This window comes from Seriola lalandi, unplaced genomic scaffold, assembly GCF_002814215.2.
Source record: "Seriola lalandi dorsalis isolate HSWRI2012SDOR001 ecotype SW California unplaced genomic scaffold, Sedor1 jcf7180002054861, whole genome shotgun sequence".
NCBI lineage: Eukaryota > Metazoa > Chordata > Actinopteri > Carangiformes > Carangidae > Seriola > Seriola lalandi.
The window spans coordinates 3,730,632-3,747,034 of NW_019525414.1; the positions used below are offsets into that span (position 1 = coordinate 3,730,632).

At 43.1% G+C, this 16,403-nt stretch overlaps 1 protein-coding gene across 6 annotated transcripts; it reads right to left on the minus strand.

The window, feature by feature from the left end:
- Positions 1-1,449: 1,449 nt before the first annotated feature.
- On the minus strand, positions 1,450-16,261 carry klhl17 (kelch-like family member 17). 6 transcript variants are annotated; one of them, XM_087179624.1, is made up of 12 exons: positions 16,079-16,261; positions 13,261-13,542; positions 12,363-12,484; positions 12,032-12,253; positions 8,937-9,053; positions 8,571-8,802; positions 7,755-7,899; positions 7,242-7,409; positions 7,013-7,101; positions 6,790-6,863; positions 6,486-6,667; positions 1,450-3,958 (listed from the first exon to the last, which is right to left on the minus strand). In XM_087179624.1, the coding sequence occupies exons 1-12, from the start codon at positions 16,173-16,175 to the stop codon at positions 3,730-3,732; spliced, it is 1,959 nt and encodes a 652-aa protein (XP_087035750.1). In that variant the 5' UTR covers positions 16,176-16,261; the 3' UTR covers positions 1,450-3,729. The 6 variants fall into 6 exon arrangements, with proteins under 6 accessions (XP_087035750.1, XP_023283407.1, XP_087035751.1 ...); XM_023427639.2 differs by having other exon boundaries at positions 13,261-13,525; positions 16,079-16,231; XM_087179625.1 differs by having other exon boundaries at positions 8,589-8,802; positions 13,261-13,525; positions 16,079-16,220.
- Between the last annotated feature and the right edge of the window lie 142 nt (positions 16,262-16,403).

A 16,403-nucleotide genomic window follows, 5' to 3' on the forward strand; every position in this document is an offset into this window, starting at 1 on the left:
TAAAGTGTTTCTGTTTGTCCGTGCTGTGCACCCACTGCTGGTCTGCCATTGAGCACAACTCTTGCTCTACTATTTCGACTATGAACACACTGGCATGAGCTGTACAGTCATAAATAGTTTTGATGGGGTTGGTAGATTTTCCATTACAGGCTTGCTCTTATTCTAAGTAGCTGGTCAAAAAGTGTATGTCCTCTCACAGTGGGTGCAGTGGTCCTGTTGACACTTCAGTCCTTCCGGAGAGGGTGACAGCATCTCCAAGGCCCGATAAGGGCTGTGCATTGGCTGACAGCAAGGGAAAGAGGAGAGGCTCCAGTGGCAGGAATGCTGGGAAGACGGAGGGAAGGAACTGACCGTCCCCCAGATCAGCTGCAGCAGCTCCCCCAGAGTGAGCACATTCATGCAGGCAGGTTGTAAACTCATTAGCATCTTCATAGAAGCAGCGGTGACACACACCTATAAGGATCAGAGTCATGCCAACACAGAAATCCAAGTGAATTCTTAACACGTATCATTTTAGTTTCAAATATTCCAGCCAATCAGGCTTAAACTGTGGCTGTGAAAAGTTGGAAGTTTGTCTTTGATGGAGGGCAGTGGCTGTGGTCAGCTTGACTTCATGTTTATCATATTGGATGTCAGTGGTAACAGTGACCAACAGTGCCAGTCCATTGAAACTTCTCAAACCACCGTCCACATGTCCAGTATGTGCCACCAACATACAGTGTGGTTAAATGGCTAAATACACTGGCTGCTTGTAGTACTACCGACCGACCATCATGGAAGCTGTGTATCTCTTCCAGAACATCCTGTCAACTGTAACCAACATGAAGTCAAATGTAGTGCTCCATGTTGGTTCATGAAAACTGTAGTAGAGATCATCATATTCTTACTCTGTCATTTTCACATTATAGGTGAGAGAAAAAGCAAAATGTCTCACCGTAACCTTTTAATTTTGCGTGTGTGTAGTATATAGTGTAGCAAAGCCTCAAACACATGCACAGATGTGTCTCCATGTGTTATGTACCGTTAAACCAGCTGTGTGTGCAGTCGTAGCCTTATTTTCTTCTCATTCAAAGCTGTAGCTCTGTGTGTATTTGCTCCGGTGTTTGTGTGTATTTTAGAGAGTGGGAGTTCATAGGTTTGAGTGTGTGCAGAGGCAGCCACAGGTGTGAATGCCATGTGACTGAGGTCAAGAAGGGTAAAGTGAGAGTGTTCAGCTGTCTGCTCAGATCACTGTGAAAGAGGAGAATGTTGGGAAGGTACCAGGCAACAGTGTACAGGCAACCTAGCAACAAACATTGTTAGCAACGCAACCTTGAGTCTTTGTGTGTGTTTGTATGTTTTCATTGGGCATTTAGCTGCTTCTCTTATCCAGAGTGAGATATAGTAAGTACAGTGAGACGTGTGTGTGTGTGTGTGTGTGTGTGTGTGCGCTCAAAGTTGTCAGAACAGTTATCACATCTGAAAACCACTTTATTTCTTTTTTTTTTTTTTTTACAGTGTGTAGTATTGCTCCATTTCGCAATAGTGCAAAATTCAATATTTTAAAGTTCTTCTTAAATAACAAACATAAATAAACAATTGTCACCACATGAAACACAAACTAAAAAAAGTTACAGTCACACTGAAATTGCACAAATGGATTAAAGATAACTTTAGCAATCTTTCTATTTACAGTTTGATCAGCAGAATGGAGGCCAAAGTCTTATGTGGTTTCATGTACCTTTTTTTCTAGTCTGTCCCTGACGCACATCGACAGCGTCTCCATAAGACCACCACAGCCCCTATTCTACTGGGTCCACTAATGTATAAATGAAAAGTAAGGTAGTTTTAGATAAACATAACCGAATCAACAAAATCCTTCAAAATAAGGAAAAAAAAAGGCAACTTCTCAGAAGTCTGGAATGGTATCACCGCGATACACATGAACTGAACCCAGGTATTGACTCTCAACTGAGTTGAAAAGACTCAAAGTGACCCATTTATTTTAGACTATGCAAGTTCTGTGGTGACGTTCCTAAAATTACCCACCACAGGTTCTATAGCCAGTATATGTGTGGTTAATCATACGGTGGTTCCTAGTTCATGTTTGTTGCAAAAGAGCTGGATCCATTTCAACAATGAGGTAATATAACAAGACACTACACTTGATAGAGTGTAGAGGGGAATATGACAGCACCAAGTGTCAACAACGTTACTCATTAGTGTCAAGTGTTGGTATACTGAAGGTAAACTAGTACTTGCTGCTTTAATGTCATTGTAAGCTGTCACAGGTCCAGGGATTATATCCACCTCCATGTCTTTTTAAAAATAATAGAGAAGTAGGATTAAAGAAACTATTGAGTCCCGTCATTGACTGGTCAATAAGTTTGGAAGCAACTGAAGCCTTTTGCACAAATGTAACATACAGTGTCATATGAGATCATGCTTGTGGCAGTGAAGAAACGTTAAGAAATGCAAATGAAATGCTGCATATCAAAATGCAAAAGTCAGTCCTCTCAGGAGAAACTCCCAACACACACACAAGCTGAACAACTACCTGTCTCACACTTAGACATTCTCTTTGTCATTTCCATTGACGATATGCACATCACACACCTAAATAAATATATTAAAAACACTCTTAAATAGGCATAGGTCTGTCCGTTTCCTTCTCTGAGCATCTTTAAAACAGAATATATTAGAATTTATTTCATTTTTATAAATACCTATAGTTCAACATAATTATTCTCTGTTTTTTATAAAAAGAAAAAAAAAAGTTCCAAACTCTTGTACAGATCTGAGGACCTAGCTTTTCTATGTCATTGGTGTCCATGCTCTCTTGCAGTGCAGGAAGGGTTTACAGCATTGCCTGTTACTGCCACCTAGTGTGGCATAGCAGCACTACAACATTTTATCCTCCTGTTAGGAGTCAATGCCAGTACGTAAACATGCATGGTACAACCAGTCAAACGCTACATTCCAAAAGTAAAATCATTCACTTTCTCTTTTTTTTGTTTTATACATTATTGCAAAAAATCCTGACATCAAAAAAAAAAAAACCTTGCAGAAGACAGCAACATCAAACCAAAAAACATTTACACCACACATGACAGAATCAAGAGTCCACCACGTTTCACGATGAGTGTGTCAAACACTGGAGTGGTGGGAAAAAAAAGTGGGGCTTGGGGAAAGACCGGTCAGTTTTCACACATCTTTATCCAGGAATATCTTTGTACTCATGAAGAGAGTGGGAGCTGGTGTCTGTATGGTGGAGCTGTACAGTGGAGCTTCAGGCATCAGGATAGTGGGGTCTAGAATTATCGGCAAACTTGGTAAAAAGCAGCCAGATTGGTTTGACCAATGACCAATGTGATAAAATAAAAAAAAAAATGAGATGGTGGATCTTTCAGGAATCATCCGCCGTCCCTCAACTATTCATGAAAAATGAGTAGTTACTTGTGGAACATTTAAATCAAATAGCTAAATTCATGACTTAAGTTGCACATTTTGGTTGGCAAATCTTTACCAAGAGTGCCACTAATTCTTGAGGTGACTGTATATGAACCAAACCAGGAGCCTCATCCTCACCATTCCTCTGTCTCTTCTCCCCCTTCCATCCATTTACCTGTCCTCTCCTCTCCTGTCCTCCTCCTCCTCCTCCCCGTGTCAAACTGAGCAGTTGCGTCTCTTCCCAGAGCCAGTCTGGGCTGTAGCAGCGGAGGCTGAGCTCAGCCAAGCGGTGACCCCGTGTCAAAGGCTGGTGGAGGAAACTGAGAGGGTTGGCGAGGAGGGCGGCGGGAAGTTCAGCAGCTCCAGCACTGCCACGCCTACACTGCTGCGCCGTGTGAACATGCAGGAGGCTGCCACCCATTTGTTGCTGCGCGGGTTGTATTTCTCGATGGAGTTGAGACTGGAGCTGCCATCGTTACCCCCCACTGCGTATAACCAGCCGTCCATAGACACCAGGTCATGGGTGCTCCTGGAAATGACAGAGAGAAAAATCTAAATTCTGCGTTTGTTGTACAGTCATATTTTTTAATGAGCCACATAACAAATCATTTTTGTGGCTCTTATATAAATAATCTCTGTGCGATTTGTTTCATCGACCTAATTCTAGGTTTATTACAGAGTGACAATAAAAGTCAGCGCCTGTTAATTTACATTGGATGCAGTGTGGGCTTTGCATTACAGTCACACTGATGAACAATGTCATGACTGCATTGAAAAACTGAAAGATTGTGGGATGAAAGCATTTTACATAGGGAACAATAACTGATATATTTCAATAAAAAATACTGACCCTTCATCATTATTGCAGTAACTAATAATTCCTCCTGTGCCACACAGTCTGAGGACACCAAGAAGTGCCAATAATACTTTAGTTAATTATTAATTATAGCAGATTGGACCAGTGGAAATAAAAATCTTTTTTTATCATCAACAGGATATACAGTAGCAAGATTATTTTGAGCCAGACAATCATTCCAAAATACTTTCACATCAGCACGTGCTGAACGTGGCTTTAGAGGAGTGACAGATGAGTGATCAACACAGCGAGATGTTTTGGAACTGTGAAAATGGAGCGTCTCGGCAACTAGATAAGAAAAGCACTCAAAGCCACACAGCTGATTAACACATGAGTTATTCATGGAGCTGCGCAGTCAACTGTTGTCATTATAGTGTAGGAGCAGGGAAACCTGACTCAAAGGCAAGGTATTGTGTGTCTGTGTGTGTGCGTCTGGTCCGAGGGGAATTAGTCAGTTTGCTGATGTGTTCACCAATCAGACTGCTACGTCTCTAGATCCCCTCCCTGATGCCGATCTTGTATCAATACAAAGCTGTGACGCTGTGCATGCGAGCCTGCTTTGATAATCAAGACAAGTTTCGACGACTGTTGTGTAAAATAGGTCATTTGATGATTATGCGGTAAGAAGGTTTAGGCAGTAAGGAAGACATTCAGATGCCCCAAATCCCACGCCTTGAGGAGCAAAGATTTTCCACAGAGCAAAATAATCACAGCCGGGGTAAAAGCTTTGACAAGCTCCATACAGACAGCACAACAGTGTCACTTCAACAGGAGATCTCATCCTCTGCCTAAGTGAAGGCAAAACTGGGGTTTGGACCATCCACCCTTCCTCACCAAGGTGCCATTTGAAGCACAAAAGAAGGATAAAAGCTGAACGGACTGGATAAGCCAAAATATTGAGTGCACTTGAGGCCAGTAGATTTCATCATCATTATTACTATGAGATGAACCTGTGCACTTGAAATAGCAGGACCGGGTTTTCCTGACGGCTCAGTTGGCTGAGGTGTGTCACATTTAATTAAATTCCCTGGATCCATCCCAGGTCCTTTGTCACGTCATCTCCCCTCACATCTTTCTCTGTCCCTCTCAACTGTACGAGGTCACGCAAACAAAAGCAAAAAAAAAAAAAAGCATATTTTTGACACAGCAAAATTCTGTATAGATTGTAATAGAGAGTCTTTTTACTGATAAACATAAAGCAGCTGTGTAACTTTGACTTAAGGTGTCTTTAGTATAGATGTGACGGATGGATTCTGCTGCTTGTTTTAGTACGTTTTTAAACTTAGTAAACGGCATCTTTGTGATATAACAAGTAAAAGTTCATTTGGCTGCAAGCTGCTTTCGAACCTTCACCTGGTGGCTGAACGTATCTCTGCAGAGCTCATATCTCTTGTGCCTTTTCACTCTCTCATGTTTAAAAAGAGTTGTGGCAGTTGCAAATATTGTATTTTCTAATGTTAAAAATAATGTATTTGCTTCACTGTTCACAGTGGATAGAGTTCATTTCACTTTTAACGGCTTTGAAAGACATACAGTACTTGTTTTTCAAAGCCTCGCTTGTGCTGTTTAACATGAATTCTGGATCCAGACTGTGGCTGAACATTTAATTGAAAAATGATCAAAATCACAATGTGGCCATGTGCAATATCCAAATCGCAAGAGCAGGAGCCAGAGCCAGAGCCAGCGACAGTCAGAGCCAGAGGCATATTGTTGTTGTTTTCGGGTTGTACGTCCGTCTGTACATGATGGAACCTGGCACAAATGTGCACTTCGACTTAAGGATGAATTAATTAGATTTTGGTGGTCAAAGTTCAAGGTCACGGTGACCCGCCAAAACAGTTTTTAGCCATTGCTCAAGACTTCAGACAGTAGTTATGAGAAGATTTCACACGAACGGTTCATATTTTACATGACTCTGGATAAACATGGATGTAACCTGAAACTACACTGATAAAGGTTTAATGTGTCACAACATCATTATTACTATGAGATGAACCTGTGCACTTGAAATAGCAGGACCGGGTTTTCCTGACGGCTCAGTTGGCTGAGGTGTGTCACATTTAATTAAATTCCCTGGATCCATCCCAGGTCCTTACAAACCCCATACAAACCCCAGAAAAAAAAAAAAATCACATCATCATGATTTTTATAGATTTGTGAAGATGAAATGCAAATATTACCTAATATCGCTCTAACTAACCTGCGTATGTTCATGGGGGCCACTCCCTCCCAGGTGTTGGTCTTGGGGTTGAAGCGCTCCACTGAGTTCAGGCAGCTGGTGCCGTCATTGCCTCCTGCGACATACAGCATGCCGTCCAGCACGGCCACCCCAGCACTGCTGCGCCGACTCAGCATGTTGGCGATGGCCGTCCATGTGTTGCTCTGTTAGTTAAATCAAGAGACTGCACATTTGCAGCTGTCTTTTTTTCCTTCCACATTCGCCTGATCTAAACCAGGCAACAGACAACTTACTTTGATGATAAATTTAACAGCATACAATTTACCTGAGGGTCATATTTCTCCACTGTTGCGAGATGTGAGGAGCTGTCATAACCTCCCACTGCATACAAGCTGCCATCTGGAGGGGAGAAGGGAGTAAACACTCAGAATGTAAATATCAGCAGTCAAATACCAAAGCGGCAACTCCCTGTTGATTTCAGATATTAGAATATAGACAGGGAATCATAAACATACGGTAGAACAGTTTGTTCATGATATTCATCTTACCCAGAGTTGCGACTCGGACATATCTTCTTCGGGTGCTCATGGCAGCAATTGAGGTCCATGTACTGGTCAGAGGGTCATAACGCTCTGCACTGTAAGAGGAGAAAAACACTTACATGTATTCGATATAATGACACTGCAAGGCTGTCCTATTAGATGAACTGTCTTTGAGATCCGGCCAAGAAAATCAAAATGTCCGGCACTCATAGCCAAAATGTCAGTCTGTGTGTACCTGTTGAGACAGGAAGCTCCATCATAACCTCCAGCAGCGTACAGCAACCCATGCAGGACAGCGACACCCAAACAGCTCCGCCGTGTTCCCATGGAAACCTCAGGTTGCCAGGAGTTAGTGATGGGGTCGTAGGACTCCACGGTTGCGAGGTCTGAGGTGCCGTCATACCTGAGGACATGTTGATATAAATGAACCAGAAAAAGGCTTTTTCATGACCGAGGGAGCAGAATGTTGCCTTGAATAATCTCTTCATATATGAAATGCATAGTAACAGAAAAACAGTCAGGCATTTTTAATAGAGGAAAGACCATAAAAGCTTATCAGAAGCACATAGATGAATCTATTCGTTTTTGCACAACCGTCACTCAGGATCATTTATCATGTAAATCCCCTGCCTGCCAAAGTGTCCTGCTTATAAAAGTCAGGTTTAGTTCACATCACACGATGTAATGTTTGAATAAAAGATAAGATTGTGGGTTGACTAGTTTGGGGTCAAAGGTCTTCATTTCTCACCCTCCAACAGCATAGAGTCTGTTGCCGATGGCTGCCACGCCCACCCGTGCCCGCCGGGTGGACATGGATGCCACCATGTGCCAGCGGTCTGTCCTGGTGTCGTACGCCTCGCAGTCTCCATGGATGGCAAACAGGCTGCCACCACCTGGGACACACAATGTTGTGACAAAATGCTTTAACATCAAGCAGTAATGTAAACATGAAAATGTAATATTTTAAGCATAGTGACTTTGGCTAATGTATGCTATCATTTCAGAGGAACTGTTGCAAGCTGTGGGGTAATTCTGGCTGAGACCCACATTGGCTGCCGTCTTAATTGTCATTAAGAATTGGCTTTTATTTGGATATTGACATTTTGATACACTTGATACTTGATACACTACAAGTATGTTGTAATTGCAAATTAAAGTTTTTAGGCTTAAGACAAAACAATGAACTTGAAATGAATTTGTATGTTTTAGTTGTGAGAGTATTTTGAAGCTATGCAGGGCTACAGCAACAAAACACCACTGACTGAATTGGACTGACTCATACAACTTAAAAAATGGTTACGGATCTCTAGACTTGAGACGACAGCAAAGCAGGAAGTGGCATTCTCTGTTTGTTTCACTCAAATTGCAGTCACATCCGTTCAAACACATTTTTCACTTTACTGCACATTACAAACTGGAAAACAATCTACTACAAATCTCCCAGACAATATCTGATCTTATATAATTATATTACTGTTTTTCACCTCTCAGTTACAAAAATACAGATGTTTGTACAGTTTATGAGTGACATGCGATGTGTGGCTAAGTGTACCCTGGTGGGTACCTTCAGGGGCACACTGACCAACGGCGAAGAGCACAGGGCTGGCGCCCTCACAGCGTCGCGGGCGCGTTCGGCTGTTGCTGAGGACTCCCCTCTGCTCAGGCATCAGGTGGTACTTCAGAGCCTCGATCAGCAGGTCCTTACACTCCGAGTGATGACGCACCAGCAGCTCAGTATCCACATTGCTCATCAGAAAGTCTCGCCTCAACAGTGGCAGCCGAACACACTTCATCAGCTGACGGGGACAGAGGATGACGGGAGGTCAGGATGCAGAAATTAAGCCAACACGATGGGGCTTTTTTTATGTATATTATAGTCAAACTAAAAAAGATTCAGTGCTTCTGTCAGGTGAGATGGGACAAGTTTTACCCAAGGTACATGTTGCCTGCGTCCATCTATATCATGTTTCACCCAGCTCAACACAGCCCGGTACACTTCCTCTTCAGATGGCACGTTGAGATTGTCGCTGGAGATCAAATCCAGGACCTGGATGCAGAGGACAAAGCAGATGGGCAGAAACCTTCTACATAATGATTTACAAGAACAACTTTAAACTCGCAGTGTCTTTAATTCAACTTTGACCATCAGATACGCATTTGCGGAAGCGGTGAACATGTCAACACACAGGAAGTAACTTGCGTTGGCACAGACAGTTCTGTTCACAGACAGTTCCTCCTCATTGTACCTGACTTTTTCTGCTGAGCTGTCGTCTCTCTTCCTTCTTCCTCTCTTCTCTCTCCCTTGTCTTGCTATACTTTATCCAGACTGATATTTGACAGGATTGCTGATGCTCTGTTTTGTCTGCGTTGTTTTAAAATGACACTCGTTTAATTGAATCAATCAATGAAAAATAAAGCAAAACAAAATCATTTTAGGAACCCGTTTATCTCTGACCATTCACACAAAGATGCTTGCGTGTCACATTAAGGTCTCTGTGCGTAGTAGTGCTGTGATATATTTAAGTTACCATTAGAGCGCGCATGTGTATGTATGTGTGTGTCTGTGACACAATGACTGCTGCAGTCTAAGTGGCTGGCTGGCTCTGCTCCCAGATCAACCCAAAGCTGGCAGAGCTGGGTGGGGCCAGAGCAGCCAGCTGCTGCTGCTGCTGCTGCCTGGCCAGATCAGGGCAACAGTTAACAGCCTCCCAGGAACGGCCTCCACTAATCCAGTCACCCAGAGGAATACTGCTACTGCTGCTGCTCCACCCTGCAGTCCCTCTTACCTCTGCACGCACATACTACATCATGTAAACTCAAACAATAGTGTGAGTTTGAAAAGGAGATTTAAAGAAAATCGCCTGAGTGTCTGAGTGTATTAACCGACCTTGTGGTTTGGCAGCAGGAATGAGAGATGAATGAATGAAAAGGCTAAATCACGATGCTTAAGATGTCTTTATGCACACAGTAAATCAGGATACACCCATCCTTTTTTGTCTTCATAATGTCACACATGTAATGCTACATCAGTGACACATCACCAGAGCAGGCCAGTCAAAATCCTGTCATGCCTCGCCACTTCCTTCACAGAACAACGAGAGAAATACGGGGCGTATTTCACAGCTATGAGCTCAGAGTCCTTTAGAGCAGCCAGTACATAAATCCAGATCTGCAGATTTATGACAGAACAGCTGCAGACAGAATGGGCGGTACGCCAAAGGAAAGACTGAGACAGAAGAATAGAGATGAAGAAGAGAAAATGGTCTATTTTTAATCTGCCTTCATGCCGCTTAACTTTCACTGTTTTAATGGACTGTGCCCACACACTCACACTGCACATCCAGTCTCAAGACTTTGAAAGCCACAGACGGAGAGAGAAGCTTTGAGTTTTACCCTCAAGGAGCACAGTCTCGTCAGTGCTGTGGGGATTGTTCCTTAGAGAGATAATGGGAAAGTGATGCTGGCAGCTGTTTGTTATTTCTTTTCAGCGCCACTTTAATTCATTGTCACCTGACACGGCTCAACAGGCATTTGTTTGAAACAGACGCCATTTCATACAAGAGATGACGCGGTTCTCTCCCTAACATGCCGGGCGTTTAGGTGTAGTGTGATATTTTGTAAATAAAGGCAAAAACATAAGAAACAACAAAAGATTAAAAATGAAAAAAGGTTGAAATATTACCCAAAGAACTGAGTTTGTACTCTGTGTATTTTAACATCATGTTTATGACCTTTCAGGAAGAGTTACAAGTATAGTTGAAAAATATGTGCAGTGGTGCTTTAACATCAGATTTGTAAATCCCAGTGCTGTGTGTTGATTTTGGATGGTGGGGCTATCCCTTTGTTTAAATCTGGATCACAGACTGTGCTTTCGTTGTTTCTTTAACCTTTATTTAACCGGGGAAGTTTCTCTGAAAACAATGTTTTCCTTTTTTAGGAATGCCCTCCCCAATACACACTCACGCTAAGATCGAGCTGCAGTCGGATCTGTTGGCAGCTGAGCAGCTTTAATGAGGAGCTGGTGTTATGTGCCTTGCTCAAGGCCACTTTAGCAGTTTATCTCACTACTCTGGGAATCCAGCTAGCAGCCTTCTGGCCACCGCTGCTCCACTTGATGCCTAATACTCAACTAGCTTGCCTAAATCTAACCTTAATTTCCCCAACAATCTTGGCTGAATAAATGACAGTAAATTAGTTCAACCAAAAAAGAAACCCCTATTGAAACCTCAGAGAAGTAAGCAATGCTGTTTGCTCTATAAACAGTATAGCAGCTGTGAAAATGTCACTGGCTCTGCCTAATTACCACTTCCAGGGCAGGAACCACAGCGTTGCCTCTGCTGAGCCCAGCTGATGAATAAGAGATAGTTTAGCTAAGTTGATGTGCCAGATAAAGTAGTCCATGGCAGCACAGTGGGATGATAAAGCCACATGAGACAGTGATTGATGCAGCCTGCTGAGGAAGAGGAGAGGGTTTCTAATGAATGTTAAAAACACTACGGCATGCTCATGGCCACTTCCCTCGGGGCGTCTGTGTGGTGGGGAAAAACATGACTGTTGTGTTTTCAGGCAACTGTGCTCAGATTAGTAAGAAAAATATCCCAAACAATATGCAGGAACAAAACAAAATGCTTCTTATTATGTCAATATCTCTGTGTTATTTGGCAAATTTCTAAGGAACTGAGTGGACTAATCAAGCTGAGCCACTGAAGCGTATATAGCAGCACGTTGTTGACCTTAAAGTCAATAGTTGTCTGTCGTGAATTTAAAAACAATGACATTTTAAAGTGATATGACTGGCCCCAGCTGTCACAACGTAACGTGAGACTGGGACATATGAGGAAATGCTTTGTCTACTAGGCAGCAGCTTTTACATTGAAAACAACAACAACACTGCTAAATGTCATGGGAAGCAACTTACCATTGTGACAAAAACAGGGAGCTGTTTTCCAGTAGAGAGATAACCAACAACTGTTTATTTCTTTAAAAGCACTAGTTTGCAGGAGACAGAAGAAGCATCAGCCCTACCTGTTTCAGCGGCAGTAGCATGAACTCTTCTGTCTTGGACACCTCAACAAAGTGCTGCAGGACATACTTGTGTGCCGACTTGAGCAGGTCACTGCAGGAGTGCGTGTCAGCGAAGCCTCGGATGCCCAGGCAGTTGGACGGGTCCAGCTGGCTGAGGAGGAACTTACAGCAGGCGTCCCGCACCCCGTTGAGCTGCAGCAGGCTCGCAGCTGGGAGCAACGTCTAGCGGTTACAGGTGGAAATACACTGTGAGTCTGTTGTGTCTTTTTGTGCCTGATCAAAAAGTGTAGTTTCAAAATTTTGTCCATAAACCTGGAATCTTGTACTATACCTGCACGTTGCCTTCCCCGACCACAATCTCAGCTGTGTAGGCATACTGGACTAGCTGCTCCAAGGCCTGAGGGTCGATGTCATGAAGGGTGACGTGGGTCTGTCGACTCTCTGACATCTCGTCTGCATGACCGCACAGAATGAGAGCTGTTACATTTTTATGTTACAACCAGTAAAACTCTGGCTAATATAACTGCTTCACAGTTCAATCATGCTGGCACAGGGCAGCTCCTAATGTATACAGCACCGCTGCCAAATATCACAGCACATCTCATTTGTTGCTTTCCATTTAATCAGTTGTTTCAACTGAGGACGTTTTTGAAATTCCTGAACCTATAGTCTCTTGTGCAAACGTGGGTGTTCCTGCAGAACAGTGGGTCAGAGGGTTTCACATCGACAGAGCAGTCAAATGTTTCATCTAGTTTGAAGAAATCACATACACAGTATCTGCATGGGAGCTGTGTTTTTACTGTTTAGATGGTCATGAAAGATCAACAGATTCTGTTGAAATGGGCCAATTACTGACTGAGCCAGACGAGTGGAAGCCTAGCAGCAGAGTCTCACAGCCAGACTACCAACTGTCTGGAGACACATTGTACCCTGACAAGGGTCTAGAATCAGGAGGAAATCGGAGACAAAAGCACACCTCATCTGACCACCTGTGTCCCAGACAGGAAGAGGGAGAAGGAAGTAGCGTTACGTTCACTGCGCACACAAGTGGTTGTGTCATCAAACTTTGAGCAACAGAGCGAAATGGTGCGCAGTTTGATGTCAGAGGTTAAAATGTCTGAGGCATGCAACATGCTGGGCTTCATGGATTTCAGAGATAAAAGCGTGAAGAGTGAAGTGGAAGTGGTGGCGTGTACAGGAATAATTCAGACAACATGCACTGAACTTACTGGTAAACATGGCGTGGAAGTAGGGGCTGCAGGATGCCAGCACCACTTTATGCGCCTTGATTTCTTTGTTGGAGACATGGAGCACAATGTCACACAGCAGGCCGCGCTGTCGCATCCTGTTCATGGACACGAAGGAGTCATGGTAGTGGCGCTTCGAGTTGTGCGAGATGCTGTGGCCATCACGGTTGAGCAGCTGCATGCCCCCTTCCATCATGGTGCCTGATGTGGCGGTCACGGGCTCTTGCCTGGGCCGCACTCTGGGCAACTGAAAACCCCAGAAAACTGTTGTTTTTAGTGTAATATTATTTAACACCAATTGTCAATGTCCTATAAAAATGTCTTTTGTCAACAGAGAAGTCTTCCACCTACAAAAGCTTAGTTTATCTGCAGGGACGCAGGTGTTATGACAGGTGCCCTGAGCAATCAATGTACCTACTGTTATTGCTATAGCATCTATCTTGACAGCTTAGACAGGAAGGCCACAACATGACAGAAATATCAGGACCATTACAAAGTGTAGTAGGTTGGCTGACCCGATTATTTGACATCAAGTGTCAAGACTGATTAAATCTCATTATAGCAACAGAAAGAATGTCAAAAGATGGACATTACTACTTAAACTGGAATCAAATCAATGCAGGCCTCTCATCCAGCGGACTGTCTTGGTTTATCTAATTGCAAAGACTCCTGACTTGCAAGTTTAATTGCACCAGAATTAGCTATAAGCCCCCTCCCACCTCACCCCAGCTGCAGCCTCGAGAAGGCAGGGTGGGTGGAGGGAAGGATGTAGCCTGAGTTAGCCTTTTCCTTTGTACTCTCCGCTGCCCTGCTCTCGGATGGAGAACACACTTCAGAACGTTGCATAACGGTCATCACGTGGCATCTGAGAAGTTTTTGTCTGCCGAATATTTAGGATGCCCTAAGGCAAACTACTGTACGAGGTAAACCCAGCTAGAACTAAATTGGAAACATCACAGGACTGAAACAGACTTCAGGAAGAAAATGTTTTCATTCGGTGTAGTGATCCCTTACAAGGGTAGAAGAACAGGATAATGAGCAGAAAAGTGTAAAGGAAGGTACTCCAAGCGCCTCTGATCCAGAGCTCCCTCATAGATAATGTGTTGTTTAAAATACCCTTAACTGGCTAAATAAATATAATTATTATTTCTTACCACATGGCCTGCCATGTTAGTTTATCCTACAGTGGGATGAGGATAAATCGTACCCTTCAGTGGTGCTTTATTTTCAGTTTTCTTTTTTTTTCATGTATGTAAAGGTAAAGAGTAGTTTCTATGACAATAACAAAAGCAGTACAATCTCAATAAGAGTAATCCTTGATCAGTCTGAAGTCCAAGAAATGCAACACAACAACACATTATTGATTCTGATAAAGTAAAGTTCCCCATGTCTCTAGAGTCAAATAGACTGGGGATCAGTGCATTGTAATAATGTTGTCATCTGTTCAGAGGGACTCTTTCAACTAAATACTGTGCACTGTCCCACTGAGGACCATCTCAAATGTCACCACAGCTGCTTGGCGACCAGCTTTGGGTCCCATTTTCCAACACAACAGACAACAAAAACACACCATGTTCCTCTAGGAGGAAAACATCTGCTCTCGTGGACAAGGAAATAACATGAGACATTGCTGCAAATTGAGACACTGATTCACAGGAGGTTGGGACAGACGTGGCAACACAATTGCCACAGTCAAAACTAACAGAGTGAAGCACTTGTCCTGTTCATCTCGGGCTTGTCTCTAAAAATCTTCTCTCCCCTCTCTGGCTCAAAATCTTGGCTGTCATCCACACAAAGCTACAGTGGCTACTTGAACAAACATGCACAAGCTTGTTGGGTACACAAATGTTGCACTGTAGTCTTCTTAAGACAGAAGGATGTTTCTGTTCATATATCAGCCTCCATATGTGAACTGGAGAATCCCCAACCCCCACTCCATCTATTTTGAATAACAGCAGCTATCAGCTGCAGCGGCAGCAATACAGAGAATGAATGTGTAATTTCTTTACCGGTGGTGGTGTCGCGGTTATCCTTGGAAACAGTGTCTTCTCCAAAGTGATGGCAGATAAATCAACAGCTGTCGCAGTCAAATTGGTTTAAATCTGGTACCAGTATCTGGCTATCTGTCCATATTCTGACTCAAGCATACGAAATATAGAGAAAGCCTCTGTTTTGTGCTGTATGCGGTTGACGTCAATGCAAAAAAAAAAAAAAACTGCATGAAAGCTGACATCGGTTTGTTAAGGTGGAGCCCAAACTGCCAGAGGTGAAAGGAGCCACGCTGCTCATGTTGTTGAAATATGATGCCGTTTGAAGGCAGAGCGGCACCTAACCCCACGCAGGAAGTTATTTCTTAAGCACAACTGTAAAATGTTAACAATGGATATTCGTTTAATACTTCACGGGACACAAACGACCTTAACTGCCCCTTTTTGTCTAGATAGAATACGGAAGTGCGTTCGATATAGACATCTGTGCTACCGCGAAAGGCGGGGTTTTTGCTTAGAAGCAGCATGATTGGTCAGAACATGAAACACCACCTGCTTCTGTTGGCCTGCACATCAAAATCAAACAAACGGCAACTGACTCATAAACTCACTATTCAATAATGTATAGATCCCAATACTCTTTTCCATTTTTGAGGGCAGTATATAAGTGTATTTGTCATTCTTCTGTTTAAATAAAACAAAAGTCACGGCTGGTTAAATAACAATTTATTGTTTTTTGTCTATGTATGAGCTAACTGGATTAGCTAACGATAGCTCTGCCTGACAGCCGAATTAAATCCAGCAGCACTCACCAGCAACCGTCGTCGGTGTTGATGTGATAGCAGTGATTTCTTCCGGTCTGTAAGCTTGCCCAGCTTTGTAGGTGTGCAACGTAACGGACGAAAACATAAACAGGAGAATGTCTCCTCTGTGGGTGTGCGGTGAAGCTGAGCATTTAATTAAAACCTCACGTGTAGCATCAAAACACTACTTGTTCTTGTACGCACAGCTTTGACAGTGAAAATTCGAGGTTGGTGTGCTCGCCGTCTTATTTTTTTCAATTTGATTCGATTACTTTATATGATGAATAAATTCAATGCCTTCACTTATTATCAAAGGCCGAAAGACAATACCTGC